Source organism: Diadema setosum, chromosome 9 (assembly GCF_964275005.1).
Source record: "Diadema setosum chromosome 9, eeDiaSeto1, whole genome shotgun sequence".
In the NCBI taxonomy this organism is placed as follows: Eukaryota; Metazoa; Echinodermata; class Echinoidea; order Diadematoida; family Diadematidae; genus Diadema; species Diadema setosum.
The window spans coordinates 36905664-36933002 of NC_092693.1; the positions used below are offsets into that span (position 1 = coordinate 36905664).

A 27339-nucleotide genomic window follows, 5' to 3' on the forward strand; every position below is an offset into this window, starting at 1 on the left:
GGAAAACTCTTAAAGGGGCCCTGAAATCCAAATGCATGTTGATTTGTGTTGATTTATGATACCTCAACATCACTAATGCGGTGAAACGAATATCTAGAAACATTCCATATATTTTTAACGATTTTTTCTTCTATTTTTCTTCAGATTACTTGGGAACACCCACAAAAAAAAATCCTTCCAAACCAATCAATATTAATATTCTTGAGATGTCCTCATCTGTCAATTATTGCTAAAGTATAACTGAAATGTTTAACAAAAGACATTGGAATGCACCTTCCCCTCGACTCAGCATAACTTGCATGTTCCCTCGCCATGTCTTTTGTTAGTCACATTGATATGACAGAAACATGCAAGTAATGCTGAGTCAAGAGGAAGATGCTCACATTCAAATGTATTGTTTGTTCATAGTAAGCTATTAAACATTAATTATTCACTTTAGAACAAATTAATGCAAAAGTATAACAATATTGCACTCCAGTCTGTATAGTCGATAATATGTCCCCCCCCCCAAAAAAAAAAGAATAAAAATAGATAAATAATAAAATGAAATAAAAACAATCATAATATCATTGATATCCCCACTCGGCGGTCTAATGGGTTCCTACTTCTCATACGAAAGGTAATAAGTTATGTAAGCTCAGAGCACTTTTGTTGCCACTGGCTTTAATTTTTGAAACTCCCATGAATAACGCTATGAGGATACATGTAGCTCCTGTGATCATTAATTTTGAAAGAGAATTAAGTCTTTTCTTTCATTAACGATTTCTCATTCCACAGAATCAAACTAGCCCTTGGCCTGTCATCATTTACTTGCTGAATCTACATTGTTCCTCATTTTAGTACTACTGTTAACCGGGTGCAGTTATCACAGCCTTATCTCTCTTTCAGATCAATTGTATAGTCATTTCGGCAATTCCTCTATTTCCTTTCCCTCCCCACGCTGCACAAAAGCAGTGCTTCTTGATTGACTTTTACAGGTTGCTGTCTGTATGGACTTGTCTCTTCTGTTGTCTTGTTGTATTGTCAGTCTTGTCTCTTCAGTTGGCTTGTTTCGAACCTATTTTTGCACCAATTTTCTTCTTTAGAGGGGGCCCACAGATTACAAGCATTTTTGTGGGCTTTTTCATTTTCTTTACATATTATGATACATTTTATCTCCTTACGGTGATCTATAATAATGTCTCGTTATCATTATGTGTCGTTATTACTATGTTTCGCTATTGTGAGCGCCCGATATTCTTTTCGTTTCACAATACACGATTGAACATTATCTCTTTGTTGCCCAAAGAGAGATTTAATTGTGTTCTGTCGAAAATGATGATAAATTTGAATTGAATTGAATTGGACAATTTATGAGTATTCTTAAGTGTGTGTGAGGGGGGATGTGCGTGTGTGTGTATGTGTGTATGCATGTGTGTGTGGATGAGTCAGTAAAATTGTGGAGGGAAGGGAAGGGTATGAGCAAGGTATGAGGTTGAAAGGCCCACAGGTCATAATATGCGCCTGAGAATGGGGTGGATGTCTGGATTTAGGGCAGTATAGACTGTACGTGCTCGCGGATGGGAGAGATGGCAGATGCCCATAATAACTCTGTATTTTGATATTATAATAGGGCCTATAACTGTATCTATATCTTCGTGTATAGTATTGGTGGGGATGAGAAACGGGTTTTAAACTTCTCGCGAGATATCAAGAAATCACTTGTGAAATAGTACAGAGCATACAATTCTAGGAGGAACTCAAAGCTTATTTGATGAAAATCGGTTTTGGAATGGACGAGACATCCAAAAAACAAAGTAAAGCAAAGCGGTCGGAATAGTATTGCTCTGTTTTGGATATCTCAGCCATTTTAAAACCAATTTTCATCAAATAAATGCCAGAATTTTACTTGAAGTTACATGCTCCTTTATATTTCATAAGAGGTGTCTTATCTCACCCAAAAATGTTAGAAACCTGAAGTTAATCCTCATCTAAAATAGTACAACCTCTTTGTCTGGTAGCCCGTTTGTTTGTTTGTTTGTTGTTTGTTTGTTGTTTGTTTGTTTGTTTGTTTGTTTTTGGTCGTTAGTTCTCCTTGTTGTTCCCTTCGACTTCGGTTGACTAGGCCCGATATATTGTTCTGTGTTGTTCGCATTCAAAGTGATTGTGTAAATTGCATTTGCATTACATTGAGTCAGATATAAAGATAGTTAGGGCTGGGGGGGGGGGGCATGTAATGTAGGCCTTGTATTGTATGGACTTGCACGAGCTATGAGTGTCATCAGAGAGATCGAAGCAGGATGCACCCCTGGATCATGCCTGGATTTAGGCCTACGTGAGGTGTTGTCGAGACCTCGCTCGGCTATCTAGTCGCAGTCAGTGTCATGTAATGTACACACCACCTATATAACGTGTTGGGACAAGTAGCATCGCGTCGTATCGAAATCGGAGACTTCAATATTTCATAACAAATACAGGCAACCTATTGCACAACGTGTTTTGGAACGGAGATTGACCAGTGTTGGACTGAACTACTGACGTACTGTAGCAGCTCAGCCTGAGAAGGAACAGGAACGTGAGCGTGAGATAAGCACATTGACAGGTAAGTGAGACGGTTGTAGGAGCACGCTGAGAACAATTATTGTAATTTTATACTCGATTTTTTTTTTTTAACAAAAGCAAAAACCGCTTGAAATGCGTTTCAATGTGTAGTCCCGTCTACTAAAAGATGTGTTGGTTTGTTGGCTTGTTAACGTAGTCATCTGTGTTGGTGTTCGCCTGCTGCCTTGACCTGTCTACCTTGCTATTAAATTGCTTGTCGGGCCCCTGGAATGTCCTCCCACTTTAAGTTAACTTCCATTAACTGTATGTCAAACTTGAATTGCTTCGACTTCTTTATTGCAGTATTGCAGGACTGCTGCTGAGCAACGAGGCATCCACTGCCTCCAGACTAACTCAGTTCGGGAAACCCACTCACAAGGGGGGCCCCTCCTTATAAGTAACCCGTCCCCCTCATAAGTAACCCCGTCCCCCTTATAAGTAACCCCCGGGGCACCCCTTATAAGGAGTCTCCACGCTTTTTTGCAATGCAACGCGAAAATGAAAGGACTGCGGCAATTCGCTTGATTATGTCCATAAAGCTTCACAAGTTTCCTAGTTACTCACGAAATTTGAGCAAAATCGGTTTGAGGCATCATATCTAAAATCATGGATTTAAATGCGATGTCAAACGACCCATGCGAATGCTGAAATGCGAGCGATTACTGGCGTGAGTGTCGCCAGGCGCGGCGGCGCGGCAATGTTTGAGTGCAGACGTGGCGACTGACCTCCGTACTCAGTCGCCACGTCTGCACTCAAGCATTGCCGCGCCGCCGCGCCTGGCGACACTCACGCCAGTAATCGCTCGCATTTCAGCATTCGCATGGGTCGTTTGACATCGCATTTAAATCCATGATTTTAGATATGATGCCTCAAACCGATTTTGCTCAAATTTCGTGAGTAACTAGGAAACTTGTGAAGCTTTATGGACATGATCAAGCGAATTGCCGCAGTCCTTTCATTTTCGCGTTGCATTGCAAAAAAGCGTGGAGACTCCTTATAAGGGGTGCCCCGGGGGTTACTTATAAGGGGGACGGGGTTACTTATAAGGGGGACGGGTTACTTATAAGGAGGGGCCCCCCTTGTGAGTGGGTTTCCCGAACTGAACTACACGCAGCCGCGACAAAACGCGGCTAGGCCTACACCTCTATTCCTTCGCAGACGTTGTCATTTTTCAGTGTGGTTGTGCGACTCCTTCATGAATATCTTTATTAATCGTGGAAAACTAAAATACAAGGAATTATCGTAATCTATGATAATCATTCAATAATCGATATGCGATTTTTTGTTTAATTACGTCAAAAACTCACCGAAATCTGTGGCTGAAATCGGGTCTGTAAACGTCCTTATTGCTTCACTCCTCATCTGCGTGTTATTATGAATGGCATTCACTCTCGTATGCTACAACGTACAACGTAGGTAGTCGGAGAGGCGCCCTCTAGCTCTCCGACTACCTACGACCTACGTTGTACGTTGTAGTATACGAGAGTGAATGCCATTCAAATAACACGCAGATGAGGAGTGAAGCAATAAGGACATTTACAGACCTGATTTCAGCCACAGATTTCGGTGAGTTTTTGACGTAATTAAAGAAAAAATCGCATAGCGATTATTGAATGATTATCATAGATTACGATAATTCCTTGTATTTTAGTTTTCCACGATTAATAAAGATATTCATGAAGGAGTCGCACAACCACACTGAAAAATGACAACGTCTGCGAAGGAATAGAGGTGTAGCTGCGTTTTGTCGCGGCTACGTGTAGTTACCTCCAGACCAGACTGACACTGACAAAATTTGCAGACTCAAATTTTTATTATCAAGTATAAATCCCACCCCTGGCCCTAGTCTATGTGAATTTTCAGTGTTGTAAATTTACCTCTTTGACAGGAATGAATAAATGCATCGAAATCTGACTTGAAACTGTTATCATAGGTGCTTCCAGTGTTCACACTGTACATATCTGATGAACGGCTGTGTTCGGTCAAATAAATGTTTAAATTCCTAGATCCTTCTCTTCTTCTCTTGTCTCGAGTTTGATTTGTTTTGTTCCATCTCTCATGCCCTGTATTATTAGGCCTACTGTTGAGTGTTGTACGATTATTATTATCTCCCTTAGCATGCTTAGTGCATGCATGATACCACATTTCCTAACATTGAAGTTCAGCTGCCATTTTTCTGCTCAGTCACTTGGGCTATTCAGGTCATCTTGCAGTATCTATGTTGGTATCCTTTGTATGCTTGATACACTGTATACGATTATTTTGGTATCATCTGTGGACATCCCTGCATAATGTTGACCCTTCAGGTTGTCGGGAAGTAGACAAGGCCCTAATATACTGTACTTCCTTGTGGAATTCCATGCACTGCTAACTCTTGTCCAAGATGACTCCTCCCACTCACCAGAACACGCTGCTTTAATACGTTCAGTCAGGAGATTCCCAATCCAGCTCATTAGGTTACCATGGATACCCATGGCTTCCACTTTCTTTAGCAGTCACTGCACTGATGTGGGACTGAGCTGAGTCAAATGCCATACTGAAGTCTACATATTGTATGTAGGCCACATCTGCTCCGCCTCCTTCATCAAGCATGTTTGTCCAAATATCAAATACAGTTGTACATCAATAAGCTGTGTCACACTCGATCTCCCAGGATGAAAACGGTGCTGATGGTCACTTGGGAGCTTGTTCTCTTCCAAGAATATCATGATATGGCATTGACCGAAAGATCTGTCTGTAGATCTGTCCGTCGGGGAATGTTCCGCGGAGACTACGTCTGGCTTCACGGATCCCCTCCGTATATAGACCGAAGTCAATGATGCCAGCTCCTGTGTGGCAGTAGCGCACAGATCAAATGTTACGATTAACCAAATTTCAGGCAGCTATTTTACATTCAAACAAGTTTGACATGACATGACACATTATGCAGCAATATTTGGGGTTAATTTCTCACATTGTGCAATCGAAATACTCACAGTAACTCGGCTATAACGCAGAAATTTTATCGATATCGCAACATCACCGTTCGCAAGACTTTCGCAAGCAGTAAGTCGCCATTTTGAATCTGTAAGCCATTGAAAGCCAATCACATGCGAGGTACGTGTTTTAGTAAAACAAACTCGTAGAAGCTACCTCGCATCTGATTGGCTAATAGATTCATAGTGTATGTTTCTGCAGTTTGAACGTAACGACGCGACAGGCTGTGTTTTACGTTGAAAATTCGACTAAAATATTGGATTATTCATTAATCTGGTGAGTGTAATGTATTCTTAAAAAGCTAATTTCACAATACAAGCTTAAATTTGCCGACCTAGGGCCGTGAATTAGACGCAATCGAGAAGGGTGAGGTACCTCACCCAATTTTCCATAGAGACAGTGGTTAAGAACATCCACACAGCAATGGGTACTGCAACCTTCCGTCTGTCTACGGAGGACAGCGTTAATGGCAAAATATAAAAACAGTCCTCCGGACAGACGGATCTTTCTGTCTAGATATGGCAGTACTGTATCTGCTTTTTCCTCATATGACTGTGTCTTAGTACCATCCTCCTTGATTACTGTAGGTCACTAATTCTACTTTCAACTGTTGTTTTTGTTCTAGATATAGCTCCAGACACCCTTTGGACAGTCTTTAATTTCTCATGCCAGTTTCTTGTCATATTATTGTCTCTTCACTTCTCTGGTATGTTGCTTCATTTCAGGCTTGAATATAACTTTGATGGTCACTTTGCTGCTTTATGATAATCATATTCCTCCTTGCTTGTTGTTTCTTGTTTACTTTGACAACTTGGACCTTCTTACACATCCACAATGACTTCTTCCTCCTTTACTGAGCTCCTCCATTGCCAAAAGGCTTTTTTCTTCACTTCATTGACATAGAATTGAAAAAAGCCCCATGAAGCATTCACTCTAAACTGTCTAGTTTTGCTTCGCCCAATTCTTGGAGATTTGCTTTTCAATTCATCATAATCTCCCTTATAATAGTAAACCTAGATATGTGACTATCATTACTATCTTGGTAGCATTTCAGTTCAAATTGTGGCCACTCATTCCAAGGGGATTCTGCTCTGATATTTCCTCAATCATCTGATCATCATTGACAATGATGATGTCAAGTAGACTTGGAATCTGTACCTCTCTGTATGCTGCACCTGACTTTCTGGTTTTGTAAGTAGTCGATCAATTTCCTGCCACCATGCTATGTGCATGATGGAGATGATGTATAAGAGTCTCAGCCCACTTCTGGGAAACTGATATCTCCCATAATCAATACATTATGTGAGAGCATTTCTTTCCACTTGCTGCCTTACTAAGATCAAACATCTGGTCGTTATTTTCCTGTGATGAGCTGGGATTACGATAGATGCATCCTCAGGGTCCTGTTAAATTACGTATCGATCATGTATCAATCATTTTCCCTCAGTTGTATCCCTCACCAGACGCTTTCTCCGAAAAATACATCTGTCAGATCATCTGACTGCTGTTGTTCTCAGCGACTTTCTTGTATGGATACATGCACCTCTCCCTTCGTGTTTTGTCATAAAGCAGTCGTATCCCTCTAATTTGAGCTCCACTTTACCTACAATGTACAGTGTCTGCTATGCTATGGGTCATGGAAAAATTGCTATGAAATCAAGTTGATTTAACTGATTCAGTCTTTCTTAATCCTGATCAACAGTGTCTCCTTCATCAGTTCTTTGAACATCATTGTTTGCACCAGTACTTGGCTCTCTTTCCTTGTCATGTTTCCAAGAAAGTGCTTTGGCATCTTCCAAAGTAATACCCTTTTCTTCTGTACTGCATTTAGTTGAAGTTCTGATTTCATGATTCCTTACAAAACAAACAAACAAAACAAAACAAACAAACAAACAGAAGTTAGGTCTTGTTAAAGCTCAGAAAGTTCTTTTCAATTCATGAAGTAGTACAATATCATTGTATGCCACAATATCAAACTGCTAGAGTATCACCCATTGAGCATCTTGTTGTTTTTCAATGCAGGTTTCATAACAGGAATGGCCACTACACCAAGGTCCCGGTTGTGAATGGTGAGTGTTTGCCACGCTACGACCAGGAGGGTGGAAAGCTCTTTCCACCTCCCTACTGTGACTGCCTCGCTTGCCCTAGTAGATCAATTAGAATCTAGACCAAATATCTGATGTATCTATAGATCAACTCAGTTGTAGGTATCTTGATGATCTAGAAATGTTGAATAGATTGAGAAAGAGGAATTACAGTCTACAGACCCTGTCCAGACCAGACAACATCTCTCGTCTCGACAGTAACTATGGATGTAACTGGTTGGTACAATGGTAACAATACACAGCCCTGTCGCTCGCTGCGCAGCATCCTGTGCTGCGCAGGGTGTCTGATGTACATAACTATTCATTATATACTACAGTAGACATGACTGGCTTGTCTGTAATGTAAAAAAGAGTACTAAATTACACCTTAGCACTTCACTTTAAACTTCTAGAACTCCACACCATTACCATCCATCCTGTGATATCTGTCCACCTGAGGAGATTATCCATATCTTAGTAAATTTGCAATCGTATGAGCTTGGAATGTCCTCCAAGAAAATAAGCTAATGTGCTGCTTCAGTTCAATTGCCAAACACAAAAGGAATTTTGCTTTGTGTAATCCATAACTTTGCTCTTTAGTGAAAGTGAACAATTCAGAATAATCAATATACTCCATGAATTTCCTGCATACCAGGCAATAATTTTTCGGATAGTGCATCACAATTTGCTGTGCACATTTTGTACCTCTGCTACGGTATACAAAGTATCTTTTGCGTAGCAGTTTTCCTCCATAGAAGTGTACAGGATGCTATTTGGAATATTATTCATCAGCTGAAATTGCTAATTAAATTTAAGTTGGAAATTAATTCCCTGCATACATATCAAAATGTCTCAATTTCAGATGAAGTTATATATTTTTTTCTTTTGTCTGTATTTTTTTCACGGACCCTAGCTGTACGAATTTCAAACCTTTCTTCAAATGAGCAGAATTTTGATACTAGAAGGAATTTGCCAGCATCAAGGGAGAGCTGCGTCCCTCAAGGAAAAAAAAAAAGTAGTGTTGTCTTGCTTATCAATTTTTCCTGTTCAGTGTACTAACCATCCTTGTTTGCCTCTCCCAGACATTGACTGAATGAAAAGAGCCTCCTATCAGCCTGTCATCATGTTGCAGTCGGTCCTCCGTCAGTCAGCACCGAAGATGGTGCAAAACAGTCACCCCTCAAGATGGCGTCAAATGTCGTGGTGCACTCTAGCAATGTTTCACTCTCCACAGTCTTTTCGTCGTTGTGAGAATTCTGCGAGAATGTCGACATCATCAATCCCAAAGAAGCTCTCGCAAATAAATGGTGCTGATAAAATGACGGTATGTTTAGATATCTTTAAACATTAACACTTATTAGCTGTACCTGTTTGTATAGATGTGTTTGTTATTTACTTCCTTTAAATAGAGATGATCCTCAACAAGGTCATGATTTCCCTATACTTATGTTTCAGGATTTCTAGAATGCTCCATATCTGATAATTGTGCAGGCATGGGTGGAAAAAAAAGAAAAGAAAATCATAAATAAGTTCTTACCCAAGGAGCCTGTGATTTGCATCTCAAAGACCTCAGATATACAAAGACATCATATATATCTTTTACCACCCTGTAAGTGGTGTTAGTGATATTATAGTGATTTCTTTTGCAAAAGTATCATCATTGCTCTTTATGATGTAATGTAATGATATATGCATGAATCATTAAAACACTTGTAAAATGGAGAAATGCAGAATTTATGCATGAGACTTTCCAATGCATGATTAGCAGAGATGATGATAGTGACATTGATGTAAACTGAAGTATGAATAAATGTGTGCATTTGAATAGTTAGAATACTTATTGCATACTTTTATCTGTTATACAGTTGTGAAAATGGAAACAAGATGTACAAAGATTTAATAGTGTTCCATGTGGGCATGGTGAAGCCATTAATGCCATTATGTGTGGTATTGTTACCTTACCTCTCCTCAGATTTGTGTTGAGGGCAACATTGGGAGTGGGAAGACAATGTTGCTGGATTACTTCTCTTCTCAGACAGACAATGTGCAAGTGCTTCCAGAACCAGTCAACATGTGGAGAGACGTTGATGGCAACAATGTCTTTGTGAGTTTTGACTCTCCTATAAGATCTTATTTATGTCTGAAGCTTTCTGAACCTTGAATAAGCCAGTTCGGAGTTCCACTTTGCGCATGAGCAGAAACAGGCATGTTGGTTTTTAAATTTACTGGGATAAGCATCTGTCATGTAATGATTATTCATGTAACCCTTATAAATGCCGCTTGCCAGCACATCACCTGACAGCAAAAGTGGTATTTGGCAATATCAATAGAAAGAGATTATCAATACATCCAATGCAAAATAATGAAATGGATGCTTTCCCAAGTGTGAATTGACAGATCATTCTGCTCATCTGGTCTACGCAAGTTTATTCTTTGTTTGAACGGGATTGATAAATCCCATAAATTGTTACGTAAAGCTTATGCATTATGTCGCTCTGAAAACGACTGAAGTGCCCCTAACCAACTGAGAAAAAAGAAAGGTCATTCGTACCAATGTGCCCATGAGCTAACTCCGAACTGGCTTATTCCCTTCACACTTCATTTCCTGGGTCATGAGTATCTGCATTGTATATTTTTGAAAGATGAGTTCTGTTAAGAATCCCCCCCCCCCCCCCCGTTCTGCCCTGTGTTCTAAAGTAACCAATGTCATTTTGCAGATTGATGCTGCAGTTTTCCAGTTTGAGGCCATGTGATTTTTGAACAATGCTTGAAAGAATCCACAAGTAAAATTTATCTATTGTTAGTTTGTAAAGCTTAAGGCTTGTGTTTCGTAATATACAGTGAGTGGAACCTTGTTATAATGTGTTTTGATATACAGTGTAGTGAGCTACCTGAAATGATGAGGTAATTATGCAGGTCCCATTCCTCCTATTCTTTTGTTTTTATCCCTGATATTATGAGATACCCAATATAATGGGAAATTTTATTGGCCCCAAGCAGCTCATTAAAACAATATTCCCCTGTACAATTTTTTTTTCTTTTCTGCCCTGTCAGAACAGGGACTGTGTTGCATTGCTTGTCTTTGACTAACAAAGTATACCAAAACATAATAGGAATAGGTTTGCCAAAGACTATCTTGCTATTTTCTTTATTTGTTGCAAGACCATAGATGTAGGAATGCAGATTTGATGAACAATTGCCAGTGCAAAATTGAAGAAAAAAGAAAAGAAATGGTCGTTTGTACTTACAGAATGGACACAATTTGTGGTGAAAGAGAAATTCAGTGTTGAAATTACAGTGCTTTGGGAAACTTTTCTACAAACTAGTCTCTATACATGAGATTCACTGCTCAACCAGAATCATGCAAACCCAAAAGGTAAGGAGAAGTTTTCACCAAGAAAAAATGGGGAGTGTCTCAGAAGTGGTGATTATTTGAGAAATGCTTTTCTTGTAATATGCCAATTTTGTCAATATGCTTAACAGATCTACCTAAATTAGTGTTGTAAGTACACAATGTAGCAGTATCTGCTGCACTCTTGTTTACCAGAAGAGAAAAAGTAAAAGTACAGGTGTGTTATTTGCTCTTTCTAGGGTCTGATGTATGAAGACCCAACCCGGTGGAGCTTTCTTTTCCAGTCTTACGTGCAACTCACAATGTTACGATCTCATCAAGCTCCTCACACTCGTCCCCTGAAAATGATGGAACGGTCTATTTACAGCGCCAAGTACTGCTTCGTCGAAAACCACCTGAGAAAGTAAATAAGCTGTTCCAGAATAGAAATGTAGAGTGGGTATCTCGTTGGCTAGGAGACTAGGTGGCGACTTAGTGGTGACTCGAGTCTTGTGAAGTGGTTGTGGAGACATCCCAGCAGTGTCTCCATGACATCAACTCTCCTGGAGACTCGCCTAGTCTCCAGGGAGTTGTGAGAGAATGAAACATATTTTAAGGAGACTTTTTCCAGTCTCCTGCCTGTCTTAGAGATGTCTCTGGAAATGCAAGATTGCAGAATGCAAATGGGGAAATGCAAGCTCATCCTAATTATGTTTTCTAGTCGAATATCGTCGGTGGGGTGACAAGACCTTGCATCTGAAATTTTGGTGAAAATGACTTTTTGAATTGATGGTCAAATAATTGGTTAAGTGATGTCCTGTCCGAATCCTAGCAGTCATACCCCAAAAATGAAGCCACAACGGCATGTCAAAGGAAAGGTTATCCCATTCACTATAGTGCTTTGGCCGCCATGTTTTTGGCTCTCCTGAACAGTTGACATTTTACAGATACATGCACGAGGTCTTGTCACCCCAGTGACGATATGTGTATTTGAAAGCTATGTGTCTAATAAATCAAATTTTATCTCGTATAAGAATGCTGTGTTTGCCATATTCAGGATAAAAAAAAGAATGTTCCCATTGCGTGTTAGTCTCCTCTTAAAATCTCACACTTTTTGTCTCTCTCTCTCTCTCTCTCTCTTTGTCTGTCTGTCTGTCTGTCTGTCTGTCCACCCTCCCCTCCATCTCTGTCTCTCATTCTCACACTCACCAACTGTTTTCTTGTATGATCTCTCCCCTACTAGTAACATGATGACCAAAGCGGAGTATGCTGTCCTCACTGAATGGTTTAATTGGCTCTTGACACGCTCCTATGTCAATGTGGACCACATTAGTAAGTGTATCACAATGGATTTTAAAAGGAAATTGTAGTCAAAGAGATTATTGGACTTCAAATGTAATATATATGTGATGACCTTGTGGCATCCTTGGGTCCTGAGATGTGCTTCTGGGTGTACTATTACTGTAAGTGTAGAGATTATGTGGAACATTTAAACTGGACCTCTTGAAACACAACTTTTTCAAGTTCATCATTTCGTGAGTAAAACTCTATTCTTTTCAGGCTCAGGTTATTGAGAAAAAAATTACAAAGATGCCATCTTAAACTGAAAAAAAAAGAGAAGAATATGACTAGAATAAATCTGTAGTGTGTAGTGTGAAACTGCTTAATTATTGTTAAGGTGATTTCTGGGCTCACACCACAATTTTTACTGTTATTTTTTTTCCTTATCACATATTTATAGTCTACTTGAAAGCATCACCCGAGTGCTGCCTCCAGAGGCTGAAGGAGAGGAGTCGTGTAGAGGAGAAGGGTATAACTCTTGACCTCCTAATGCAGTTGGATCGTCTCCATGAGGAATGGCTCATTGACAAGACAGCTTTCTCTCTCCCGGCTCCAGTCATGGTAGGATGCTTCATGATTTTAGTAGCAATGCACAAAGTTGTACATGTATAATGTGAGTATAAAGTATGGTGGTAGAAGGTTTAACGGTGCACCACATATTCTTTCTAGGGTATGTGTTTGGCCCTGAAAAGTTCCTACCCAGTCCCAACATTTCGGCAAGCATGTTCTCGCCATTCTCAAGGGAATGAGATCTGTGAGAACAGCGAGAACATGCTTGCCAAAACGTCGGGAGTGGGTAGGCCCTTTTCAGGGCCACACACATACCCTAAAAAGAATACGTGGTGCACCATTAAGCCGTCTACCACCAAACATTCTACCGCCATGGAAGCTTTCAAAGATTTCTTCAAGTATGAAGTAGCGATGATGATGATAGTGATAATGTTGCCTGTTGTATTATGACTGGTAGAATCATTAATTTGAGGGTGATGATGATGATTATGACCATGTTGATGAAGCCATATTGTGATGATATGATTAATGTGATAGTGATAATGATGATAGTGGTAGTACTGATGGTGATGGTACTTCGATGGTACTTCAGATGGTGTTGACAGTGAAGTTGAAGAAAGTCATGGTAATGATTAGCCCGATGATTACAGTGATTATGACGCGGCTGATGATTTGTGGTTGCTACACACAACACTTTGTCATGATAACACTTTTTATTCATCCTTTGATGAGATTACACAGTAGTCAAGCTCACATAGAAATACAATTGTCTGAAATACACTGTATAAGCTGTTATTTTGAATATTCAAATCACTGCTGGACCGTGAATTTAAGAACACACGAAAATGTTGCCAAATGCTAAGCTAATAGTGCACTTAAGATAAGCCTTGGTGTCAAATCGCGAAACCAACATCTCGCAAAATGTCCATGACTACCCCATTTGCAAAAATGTCTAGACACAAAATCAACAGCTTATACAGTATACAAATAGCTGATGTTATTGACAATTGAGGTATGCTGTAGCATGAACAGACTTGCCATCGAGTACTGTATGCAGGCTATATTCTATTTATTAATGTAACAGTGCTAAGCATCCCAGAGTTGTGAAGTGGTATGAGATGGCATGTGTAAATCTGGTATCTGTTCAGTTCAAGGTACTGTACAAGCAGAACACAATCCATCTCCCTTTGAAAAATGAAACAATAGACAAGCTTATATGCAAATTCAAATGGGAAAGATATACAAACAGCTGATGGTACTGATGATCAAGGCTTGCTCTGCAATGTACTGGATTTATATGACTTGCCAGTCATTGATGTGTATAATGCAGAGTAGATTCCATAATGTCATACAATGTTCAATTGAACCTGTCATCTACTGCTTTCTGGGCGCAACACTACCACCAGGCTATTCCTGAACATGATGAACTTCGAACAAATACCCGTCTGTGAAATTCTGACATTGTTATGTTAAATAGTCCAAGGCATATTAAATAAAAGCGAGAGATTATTGAGCAGAGGGGTGGAGATATGATGCGTGGGGAAAGCAGTAGAAGACAGACCGATTCAGTGGCGGATCCAGAGGGGGGCAAAAGCGGCGCACGCCCCCCTTATTTTCCGTTAAAAACAAAAGAAATAAAAAGAAAAAAATGAGATGAAACCCGGAATTGGCACCAGAAATATTAGTTGCGCCCACCCCCCCCCCCCCTTTACAGAATTCCTGGATCCGCCCCTGCGATTCCTGCTGGTTCCTTTTTTTTTTTCGACATGTTTACTGAATATTGTGACAGCTATTGTGATCTTGCAAATTTCATGTGCACAGAGGAAGACAAATTGAGAAAAACTCATACCCCATAAATCATCTTCACCCCATCCTCACCCCTCTGTTTAAATACCTCTTCCTTTCAAAGAGCAATTTATTGGAATATTTATGGATCTTTCGAAAGCATTTGATACACTACATCATTGTATTTTGGTCAGTATGGCATTCGTCGTTTTGCACTTTAATGTATTATTCATTGTTTATCTAGCTTGATTGAAGCAATACATGTATGTATGTTATTAAAATCGTCTAAATCCCAGAAATCCAATATTGTATCTCACATTGCCCAGAGATCAATTTTGGACCGATTGTTGCTCCTGATAGTATTTCGCACTGCTCTCTGATATAAATATATATATACATATATGTATATACATACATATACATGTATATTTACCTTATGTCTTATGATGTATTGTAAACAGCCATAACACGACCCAGCAACACACGCACGTCTGCCTAGCAGACAATAAAGTCAAAAGCTTGTACCACCAGCCAGTGCGGTGCAACATCTATACACATATACTGTGGATGAAAGTTATATTTTTAATTCCTGTGAGAACTTTGAAACACAGATGAAAACTTTAACCCTAAAAAGACTGGAGAAGGGGCCTTTTGGGCCCCCCATGACATTTTTATGTTTTCGGGTCGTCCGTCCGTCCGTCCCGTTTTGTTTTTGTCGATATCTCAAGAACCGTGTGGTGGTTTTGCATCAAACTTGGTATGAGGGTATATCCTTGGGGGATGATACTTTGTGTGGATTTTAGGATCACAGGGTCAAAGGTCAAAGGTCACAGGTTATTTTGTGAAAAAAATTGAAATTTCATGTTTTTCTCCATATCTCGCAAATGGTTCAAGGTATCTTCATGGAACTTAGTATATATGCTTGTACCGATGGGCAGTGATTATCTAGGGAAGTTGGGGATCATGGGTCAAAGGTCAGGGGTCAAAGGTCAAGGTCAACTCCTCAAAATATAACTACTTTCCTTATATTTATGCAATGCCTGAAGGATTTTTTTAAAACTTTATGTATGCATGTATAACCCAATATATATTCTGTGGGAAGTTTCTTGCCAAAAGGTCAAAGGTCAAAAGGTCAAAGGTCAAGTGAAAGTGCTAAATTGCACTTTTTCCTCCATATCTCAAAAATAACTCAAGGTATTGTCATGAAACTTACATATTTATGCATGTTCTACCTAACAGTGATTCTCTTTGGAACTGTGGGGTCAAAGGTCAAAGGCCAGGTTTCGATAATACTATTTTACCATTTGATACTGAAATTATACTTTTTCTCAATACCTTGAAAATTACTCAATGCATAAACTTGTAAAAGGGTCAAAAGTCAAGTGAAAATCATCAGTTCCCCCAAATACCTGCACTCTGACGTTTTAATCATTCATCCAATTGAACCTAGTTCTGGGAAAGTGAACATTCAGCACATTTGTGGCAAACCTGTCATTTTAATATTTTGCCAATTGTGTGAAACGGGTCTAGGGCAATTACCTCCTGGGCAATTACCCCGGACCCTTCCCCTGTCCCTAATCCTAATTCTAATCCTGAAACTAATCATAACCATAACCCAAACTCCTAACACTAAACACAACCCTAACCCTAATCTTAACTCTAACCTTACCACTAACCAGTATTTAGCCGGGGGGTAATGGCCCTCGGGGGGTTATTGCCCGGATACGGTGTGAAACTGTCATCACACATCGTCAAGACATTGTACTATAGACCTATTAGGAGAACCATGTATTATGGCGGAGGCATACACCAGTCGCCGTAGCGACATTTCTAGTTCACAATAAGTCTATTTCATAAAATTCTCGCGCCGCGACGTTTCATGACCTTTTTCTTTTAAATCTTTTGCAACTTTTGAGACCAAATTCGCGACTCCCGGGTATGTGGTTCTGAAGTTACGCAATATTTTGTAAGTGCATGTCAGACTAAAAAATCTCCACTACCTCCCCCCCCCCCCCCAACACACACACACACACACTCATCTAGACCTGTCACCCTCTCCACGGTCTTCTCATTGAATAAGAATAAGGATAAACCTATGGAAAGACTCTTACCCAGGTTTTATGAAACCATGCTGAATCTTGGTAAGATAAACTCACCCTAATCCTTGCGTGAAAGCAATGATCGAGCTAAATCCTCGGCTGGTGGTGTTATTCAGATCGCATAGCTCATATTCTTTACAGAGAGGCTAATGCTTGTTTGTAAAGGGTCGAACTTTCGCAGTTTCCGAGACATTATATAAGATTTTAAAAAAAAAGAAAGAGCGCTCGGATTTTCTTTCATATCCTCAAGGCCAAGCAAAGTTCTGCTAATGTTTCAGCAGTGCACATCCGAAGAAACAAAAGCACACAAATAAAGTGACCTCCGCAATATTTTGGACTCAGTAGAGAGCGTAATTTTCGACAATACATCCTATTTGTCCCAATGCACGGCAACCCGTGAGTTATTTAATCATTTAATCAGGCATCAGCTCGAAGAAGGAAGTCTTTCTCAGTACCAGCTCTTGAATAGCACTCCTCTATTAAAAAGGGTCGTTTAAGCGTCTTGGCGCTTAGTGGATAGAGCCGCCCAGCCACGGACTACGCCGCAGAAGGCCAGAATACCTTCTACACCTGTCTGTCCAAGTAAATAATTGCAGTATGTTAAAGGAGCGAAGACCGCGCAGCCGTGGTGGTTCCAAATGAGTATCCTGCACTCAAGTTTGCTTTCAAAAGCAAGCTCCTAAAGGTAAGTAGAATCAAGAGAATCGGTGCTTTTCCTTTGATACAAACGCTCTTCAAATTTTGCTTACACGTTACCTTGACAGGAGAGATTGATTTCCACCTCCATGCTCAGACTGAGCTACTAAGATCAACATACCCCAAGTTTCTTGACTGTAACTGTACAATATTTTGTATATCTCAGCACAGCAACTTGGATAGACGCAGTGTTTCTGTTCACTTTTTAAATCAGTGTAGGACGCGTAAAGACCTGCATTATTGAATATGAGTGTAGAGTGTTACGGACTAGTGCGAATATAGTTGATATCTGTATGCTTATTGATTTTTAGAAATTAAAAGTATGTAGAAGTGTCATTATGACTGCAGTCTTAATTGTATCATCGTTGTTACAATCGATCATTATGAGAAGTTCATTAGTGGTATCATTACTGTTGTCGTTACAGGTATCGACATGATTATACTGCTTATCATCATTTGTATTCTGTACGAGTTATTGAAAAATAATCTATGACAGAAAGTCGCTTTAGGGATCAGCATAGATGCGGGACCAAAGTGGGGACCAATCAATTTAATTATTCAAATTTGAATTATGTCTTGGAATTTACGTGACCGCTTAAAAAGCAATGCTTGTAAGCAAGCAACCAATACTTCTTTTTTTTTGCGTAACATTTTGTCCCTTTTTAACAAATGCTTGTCGTCATCATGTGAGCGATTGTAACTTTTCTATATTTTCGTATTATACTAATCGAACTGTTTAAGTTGTAAGAATTGAAATAGAAATATTTCATAAAAATGAAATACGATTAAAAAGAGTAAACATTTGCCACAGTTATCCATATGTACTTTTTGATGTTATCTCGTTATCTCGTATTTTTTATTTCTCTTATTTCGTTTTTGTTTGTTTGTTTTCAGAAAAAAAGTGTTTTGTGCACGTGAATGCTCTTTCTCGTGATGTTCCAATAACCTGGGAGCCCCTTTTACTTCGCAAAATTGAGGCGATTGAGGACCATGAAGATAACGGTTTATCACGTGGTCAAACTGGCGAAGAAACAACGCCTGTCCCTCCTGGTCTTCGGGCTCACAATGCTATGTGGAGCGATTCTCCTCGCCAAGCACAGGACGACTTTCATATCCGCCTCGACTGCAAGTGAACCGAGAGTGTCTGAAGTGATTGTTCCTGATCACGACATCCCCGTCGTCGACGCACTCGACAAGGGATGCTACCTGCAGACGGCCGACATGGCTCAGCATCGACATTCGCGTCGGCTTCTGGCCGAACGGGACTGTCGGCAGAGGCTCCCGTCAGTCTTGATCGCAGGGGGCGCACTTTGCGGCACGGCCACCTTCAAGAGTGCACTCTCTTTTCACCCAGACGTTGTTGTGCGCGAAGGCAGTGATCCTGCCCTGCTCAATGTGAATAGCAAGGAGGACGATAGTAACTATCGCCTGTCGATGCCGTATTCCCTTCCACACCAAATAACTGTCGATTCTTCACAAGAGTACATGTACAGCAGCAAGTTTCGCTTAATTTTGAAAAAGAACTTACCAGGGCATGACACTAAAGTGATCATTCTCATCAGGGATCCTGTCGCCAGGGCAATGACCGAATATTTGGTGCTATCATCCAATTTTGCCAAAGAATACTACGACGAAGGCGTGATTATAACGGTCAATCAGTCAGACGTTTTCCGTGAAGCTGATATTACCGTCTTGAAAAAAATGAACTATAAGAATTATGATGGTAGAGAAAAACGAAGCACACGAAAACGAGCCGTGACTTCCGCTCACAAGAAAAGAAAGCATAAGGCGAAGTCGAAGACGAAGAGACGCAAAAAGCATCGCAGACAAAAGCGGAATGCAGACAACCAACAGCCAGACACTGACGAACTTTGGAAGTTACAGCAAGATCTCAAAAGTTCATTTAAGGATACCGTCAGCGATAAGTACGGCGACATCAACCCGACACAGTTTTTGATCGAACGAAGTAAATTCGGCTCAAGACTTCGACTCCTCTCTTTTCTTGGTTTTCGCCTCTTGGTCTTAGACGCAGAGGCATTCGCCAGGAACCCAATAAACACTATGACATTAGTAGAACAGTTTCTCGGTCTGAAGCCCTTCTATGATCGCAGTTTCTTTGACTTCGATCTTTCCAGCGGCAAACTGTGCTTTAATGCAGCTGAAGTCGGGTCCTGTCAAGAGCCTATTTTCTTGAACCGCTCCATTCCAACCGTCCCGGATCAACTCGTCAAGGATCTGAGAGAATTCTTCGTTCCCTGGATGAAAATGCAGCATAAGGTCGCTGATGCCTACTTCGAACATCGTGGAGAGCACCCAATAGTGTTGACTCCATTTAGATAGGTACATAGGCGACCAACCATACTTCACCTTGCACGACGGAGGCTGTAGACCCTATTCGCGTGATGTCAGGCTGCGTGTTTGAACAGGGCAAACAAAGATGTGTACATATATATATATAATATATATATATATATATGTAAACTTTACTTTTTTGCAGCATTCCATATATTTTGTAATAAAGGAGAAAGAGCAGACAATATGTCCAAGAAAGGTCGCGAAATTGCTTGAACAACATAAAACGTAGGGGACTGAAACTGTCAAAACTATTGCGCATGTGTTCAGTCCATTTCGTATTTGATTCCAGACGAAGCTATTGACAAAATAATGCAAACAAAAAAAAATAATGAAGATGTACCCTAACGTCATTAAACACTGAAAATGTAGACGCCAAAAGGCTTAACGGTACACCACGTATTCTTTCTAGGATATATGGGTGGCCCTGAAAATGGCCTACCCAATCCCGACGTTTCGGCAAGCATGTTCTCGTTTCCCTTGAGAACGGCGAGAACATGCTTGCCGAAACGTCGGGATTGGGTAGGCCCTTTTCAGGGCTACACACATACCCTAGAAAGAATACGTGGTGCACCGTTAAGCCTTCTACCACCCAACATTCTACCGCCACGGAAGCCTTCAAAGATTTCATTAGACGCCGAAAGAAAGTTAAAATATAGGTAATAAGTTACGAGTTGTTTTTATTGTGGAGTAAGTTCTTTTAAATAAGACTCATGATCTTTATGCTAGCACTAATGATCTGTTCAAGATTTGTGTAGCTGCTAAGACCCGGGGCTTTGGCCCGATACTTTTTTGCTTGACTGATATCGACTTGATTGTCATCACCAACGTTGTCTGTATGTAAAGTAAAAATAATAATAAAATAAAAACAATTTGATTTTGCCGCGTGTGTTTAATCCTCGTGGATATTGTGTCATTCCACTGGACACAGGAAGTTTCCTTTGGATTGTGGCTGGTGGATAGGCAAAATTACGATGTCAGTGTCTTAAGTCTTCAGGTACGTTCAGGTTCAGAAGGAAAAAAAAAGTATATGTACTTGTATAACAATGTTAATGTATCTCAGGTTCAAGTAATGAGCACCTACTTCTCCATTGTATAGATCTGCATTAATGTCAGCAGTTCATTTCATTTCCCTATTGAATCATTAATACTAAATGCTGTATGACCGACCTCATTCTTTCGTTTAACGCGTGTTCAACATGACATCTTACACAACCTTCTTTTTTCCCCCGTGACACTGTATGTTCAATTTAACTATTACATGGAGACTCTTCATTCGTAGTATTGCATGATAATAATTTGAGTGATAAAGTATCATTACCATACAGTTGAAAACTATTTGTTTTCGTCTGTGGAAGTCCTCTATTGCCATAATGTATACATGTACATTGTAGGTCATTTTTTAATAGGCCTGTATCAGGTATCAGCGAAGGGCGTTAATGTGTGAATGGCTCAATAACTGTATACAGTGCACTCCCGTTAACGAAATTTCCGTTACGACGAAGTAAAAATTCGGGCCGCAACATCATCTGCTCTATGCTTTTGTTGTATATTTGTTCGGTTTTAATGAAATTTCGATGTAATGAAATAAAATTGTCGGTCCTGAGGACGTCGTTATAACGGTAGTCCACTGCTTCCAAATTTTTCGAAGAATGTATGTTATAATTCCACTTTGGTTATACATTGTTGATACATACTCTTGCGACATCACGTTTTAGCTTTCCTGCCCAGCGAAAACGGCACATGAATTTGAGAAACCTTTAACTTAGAATTCATAATCTTTGAACAGTTCGAACGATTTCCTCAAACTTTACGATTGTTGTGTTCACTACTTTGTCTGTGTTCACACACGTGTTCGAGATGAATTCCTCTTAACAAGCATTACGGTTACAATAAATGATATAAAATGAAATAAAATCTGAAATAAGGAGTGACTGCATTGGTGTCTTACAAGACAGTGAAGTGAGTGGAAGATATTTGAAGTTTGAAGTTTGAAGTTTGAAGTTTTTTTATTAGCAACAACATTTGAATATGTACATTTTCAATCATTATACAATTGTATTTACATACATATATGAAAAAAAAAAATACTTATCTATTACTCCTTTACGATAACATGATTATATGAAGACATTTGAGATTTAAATGTGATACATGTAGCGTAATTCTACAAAGTTGTTGTTAACAAGGAAACCAAAAGTTAGCACACGTGCTAGTCGAGATTGGTCACCTTGATCTTCATACTAAAAGCTAAACACAAACGAAAAATTATTACATGGTTGGTTGAAATGGCTGTTAATATTTAAATACAACGTACATCATATATTTTCTAACATTATTATTATACTTGATACAATATCTATTAGAGAAGGAAATCTGCAAGGCATTTACGAAATGTAGATCTTTTGCTTTGTTCACGCATTTCTCGTGGCAATGTGTTCCAAAGTTTTGGTCCTAAGTAAGAAATTGAAAATTGTCCCTGTGTGGTTCTAAATTTTGGTAAGTACAACATTCTTTTTTCATTTGTTCTTGTCCTGTAAGTATGATGCACAATTTGGCAATAGTCATACAGAGGGTGCGGAATAGTTCCATTGCAGAGATCGTACATAAATGTTAAAACTGAGAACTTATGTAACCTAACAACATCTAGAAGTTTGAATCGTTGGAACAATGGTTCTGAATGTGTTCGTAAAGTCGAAAATGTTATAGCTCTCAGAGCCATTTTTTTGAGAAATATGTATACAATTTAAGTGAGATTTATAAGTACTGCCCCATACTTCAATACCATATAATATGTGTGGTTGTATAAAAGATTTATACAAAAGCACAAGAATGTGCTGCGGAACATACTGTCTTAATTTATACAATACACCTACTTTCCTTCGAACACATTTATTTACCAATTGAATGTGAGGTTTTGGCAAGAATGAAATATTTAAAATTGCTTATGATGAATATTATGCGTTATGTTTCCAGGTAAATGATCTATTTTACATTATATATATTTTCCATTTTACATGAAATATATATATATATATATATATATATATATATATATATATATGTATATATATATATATATACAACAGTATAGTAAGTAAGCAGAAACTAATTGCTGTTATTTATTTATTGTCCCGAATCCCGATGGTAACCCATTTTCTTTGCTCAAAGTTTTCACTATATTTATTTATTTATTTAGATAGTTTTCTTTACCCAGGATAGCCCCATCCCCATCAGTGGTTTACACACTGTTATCCTAGGGGGCCCTGCAACAGAATGACAAAATATAACAGTTCAACAAACTATATGTAATATAAAAACTAAATGTATATATGATATATATATATATATATATATATATATATATATATGTATATATATATATATATATATATATATATATATATATATATATATATATGTATATATATATATATATATATATATATGTATATATATATATATTATATTATATAAATACATATACATTTATTATAAACATGTTTTGTTTCGTTTTGTCCATTAAAAAGGTCCAGAGAATGCAAACATACACTATACACATACTTCGTCAGTATGCTCATGCTAACAATCTTAAAATAAATCGTCCTTTGAATTCGGTTTTAAAAGACCAGAGGATATGAGAAGAGGCTCAGGGGAGGGTCCTGTTGAACATTATACATGTAGTAAGATGTGGGCGCAAGTAGCAAGTTAGGCGTACAATATAGCACTCAGATACAGAACACCCAAACAACACGTACACACGCAAATATATACATGAAATAAAACAAAAAATCACACTATTCTCACAAAGGCTTTAAGAAGATATGATCATCAATATTGAGGCAAAAGAGAATTTGTTAAGTGTATATTTTTAGCGTGTCTCACTCGGTATGGAACTCCATTAAAAAAAAAAAAATACAACGGGACCCTCCGCAATGACAACTTTTAAAAATAGTGAACCAATCCAAATACAATTTCAGGGTATGAAACTATAACGTATTACCTACGTCTTGCAGAAAACCCAATCCGATTCGGATTTGGTTCAGTGGTCAAAAAGAAATGAGGAATTTTTTAGAGCATGTCAGGAATCCCTTCCCTCCAAGTTCTGTCCATTGTTTTCACATACTAATATGCAGTAGGGCAAGAGCATCCAAGCGCTAAACTTGGAAGAATCACATCCACGACATGCTTCACAACGATTCACACTTCTCTGTGACCAATTAACCAAATTGAATGGGATTTTCTGCAAAATATAGGTAAGATGTTATATTTTTAGACCCTGAAATAGCATTCAGACAGTTTAATCAGTTTGGACATTATCAATGCAAAAAATCCGATCGTATTTTTTTAAAGGTATAAACTGCATTGTCTTTGAATAGATGAACATCATATATTTGCGAATGTTGTAATGGTGAACACAGCCTTTTAGGCTAACATTAGTGATTTCTGCTTAACATTTGTGATAATCCCTCGAAATTTCGGGTTTTTTTTTCATGAATTTTTGCCACCTGCGAATGTATTATATTTGATGGTGATAAATTCTGAAAGACATAAGAACCGAAATATCAAGTTCTGAAGTATGTGTGTATTGATATTCAAAGTACATTAATTTACATTTAATTAGATTTAAATGAGAGTAAGCAACAGTGACTACCTGTACATGTATGCATACTGCTGCTTTGTTCTGTAATTTCAGTAATTCTGCATTTGTCCGGACTGGTTGCCGTTACCCCACAATAGAGTATGAGAGATAGGGTAATATCAGAGCATTTGTGCAGAGGAAGAAGGGTTGATAATGGTAAAAATATCTAGGTTTGAACGAAATACCAATGCATTTTGAAATTTGAATCTATATGCCAGGTAGTCTTTATGAGATCTCCATTATAGATGTTTATCAATACACATACCCCCAAATTTGCACAATTAGATAGTACATGCTTTTTATTTACTTATTTTTTTAATCTGTTCCTTTGTTCCCTCTGAAGGTTATCGATGCCGATCGACCCATCGAGGAAATGATGAACTTTTACAAGGAGCATTCTGACGACATCTTAATCCCAAGGAAGGAGATACACCAGAGCTGATCCTGGGTTAAAGGTCAAGGGATTGCGTCATTATAGCACCTTTGTTGATGGGAAGAAACCCAGCGCGTGCTTCCCCTCGACTGGCAGGGCCGGTGCTGCGTAATCATCAATAACGTTGTGCAGGACTTGGCCGGCATTTACCAGATGGGTCGCTGCTTTGTAGCTCGTACTGTCGCGAAGTAGGCACTGACAGAGTTGTGCCCTCATCATAACAGTATCACTGTCAGACAGCTGAGTCTGATGCGCATCTATTCCTCGGAGGAATGCATTTTGATGAATCAAACCCACGGAAACTTTTGATACATCTCTCAGGGTATCATTTTTTTTTTACGGAATGAGATGTGTTGATTTTTGTCGGTTCATATTTGATTGATACAGTAAGTCATCTGTTCGTTTGTATAGTTCGCATGTTTCCTTTGTCGTTTGTTTTTATACAATGTTCTGACTCATAATGATATGTGGCATGATCAAGACGATGTGATGATACTAGTGAGTGATGTATATAGCTTTTGTAAATCACTCTCTATAGTGCAATTTTTATGTAAAACAGTAAACCGTTAACAAAACAGACCAAAAAAAAAAAAAAAAATCAGAAACCTACACACACGTAATCCATCCAGCTGTGTATGAGGAACATAACCCAAGGAAATCCCCTATGCTGGAAGTCACTGGCAAGGCTACAGAAGGAAACAGACCCAACGTAGTTTGCCTGCAGTCTTCTCAATTGATATCTTGGTTCAAATGTATGGTAATCTGGGTTATGCTTGTATCAAGTTAAATCCATGCCATTCATATAGTTTTCAGGCAAAAAGCCTGAATTCAGGCCCTGGCAGTACATGTATCAAAATCCAAGCCTCTTCATGTACAAACCAGCTTTTTGTAGATCATTTTCAGGTCATCTCTTTCATTCTAACTGGCATCCCTGCATTTTTTTTTTTTTCTTTTATGGGTGCTGCCGGTAGGGCCTATCATTTTGAGAATTTAAGCTGCTGTTTGCAAGATACAAAAAAAAAAATGGACTTAAAATGTTTGATAGAACATCTTCTTTCCAGTACATGCTAGATTTTGCTTAACCCCTGAGAGAAGTATAATGGAGCATTTGACTGATGACTTTAATACATTTATTCCTTAACGGTCATTCCAGAGTCGACAACATTCTGTCCATAAAGATCAAATCGGAAACGATTCCAAGCATAATGATCCGAGAGGATGCTCGAATCACCTATTGACACTTACATCATCTGTGTGTTTCGATAGCTTAATGTTGATAATGTTCTTAAACCGGTACCTTCCTGATCCACTGTCTTGACTGGGAATGCCATCTTGGTGGGTTTGCCTATCGCAATGAAGGCAGGCGAGAAGGGGGTGTTTCAGTGCATGTACAACTTGCCTTACAGCTTGAGTTGGTCTCCATTATAGTCAAATGAAGTATTATACAGTTAGTACCATGGATGAAGATGGAAGTATGTGCATGTAGGACCATCTATATGTGACATTTTGTCAAAGATTTAATTATTTGAATTCATTTAATTTTCGGATTAAAAAAAAAAAACAACCTTCGGAATAGCGAACTGCTTTTCATTTTCAGATTAACGAACCTTTGGAATAAGGAAACTTACTGCAATTTCCGATTAACGAACCTTCCGAATAACGACCTTATTTCTTTTTCGGATTAAAGGCATAATTTACCATTTGCAGATGAAAGCATTAGTGCTTTAAAATAGTTCTAAAATGTGAGTTAGGGAAAGAAACAACCACTGTCAAAATTTGAATACGTATAATCAATGTTAAGTGTTGTTAAATACACAAAATGTGAACAATAGTTATAATAAAAATGTTTCCAGACTAAACCGTATACAGTTATGGTTTACTGAGAAAAATCCTGATATCTCCTTATATTTTAGGTTTTATTGCAAATATTTCATATGGTAGGATGTTTTATGACACAACAGACCTACACATATGCATCAAATGTGATATCTTGAACATTTTTGAAATCACTGCTCCCAAAGGTAAACTGGACCTTTAACACACCTTCGGAATAACGAATTTGTGGAATACATTGTATTGTTACAAATGTTTGGGTTAACAAGCATAGGTTTACAGAATTTGTGTGTTTCGGAATGTCAAACCTTCAAATCAAATAAGCTTATTTCATTTTCGGATTAACAAACCTTCAACAAATAACGAACATATCGTTGTCATCCTGTGACATCACTAATTGTTGTAGTCTTCTTATCCAGCTATTGCGGAAACGAAACTTTGAAAAATAATTCCTTTTGAACGGATTGTTCCTGTTTCCCCAAACTTCCCTGATGTGTTTTACAAATATTTCTGCATTCACTCAGTCCACGTAGGTACATGTATTTCGGTTTCACTCCCCTACAAAACATTGGTGCAATGTGTGGAGCGTGCTGAAACGATCATGTTTGCCAACCCAACACCCAACTGCATGAGTGATTCGTGGGTTGATCGCATTGCTCATAATTATGTTGGGTCAT

At 38.8% G+C, this 27339-nt stretch overlaps 1 protein-coding gene across 3 annotated transcripts in view; it reads left to right on the forward strand.

Moving 5' to 3' along the window:
- The first annotated feature begins 2484 nt into the window (after positions 1–2484).
- Positions 2485–27339, forward strand: part of LOC140232660 (thymidine kinase 2, mitochondrial-like) — a 43389-nt gene continuing 18534 nt past the window's right edge. Inside the window, exons 1-8 of one of the 3 annotated variants that reach the window (XM_072312765.1) lie at positions 2485–2581; positions 7579–7625; positions 8723–8964; positions 9613–9744; positions 11232–11395; positions 12215–12303; positions 12713–12873; positions 24740–24867. In XM_072312765.1, coding sequence (XP_072168866.1) covers positions 8734–8964; positions 9613–9744; positions 11232–11395; positions 12215–12303; positions 12713–12873; positions 24740–24838 — 876 coding nt within the window. In that variant the 5' untranslated portion in view covers positions 2485–2581; positions 7579–7625; positions 8723–8733 and the 3' untranslated portion in view covers positions 24839–24867. Of the gene's footprint in view, positions 2582–7578; positions 7626–8722; positions 8965–9612; positions 9745–11231; positions 11396–12214; positions 12304–12712; positions 12874–20685; positions 20952–24739; positions 24868–27339 lie in introns of those variants that run through there. The other 2 variants (XM_072312764.1, XM_072312766.1) reach the window with 2 other exon arrangements.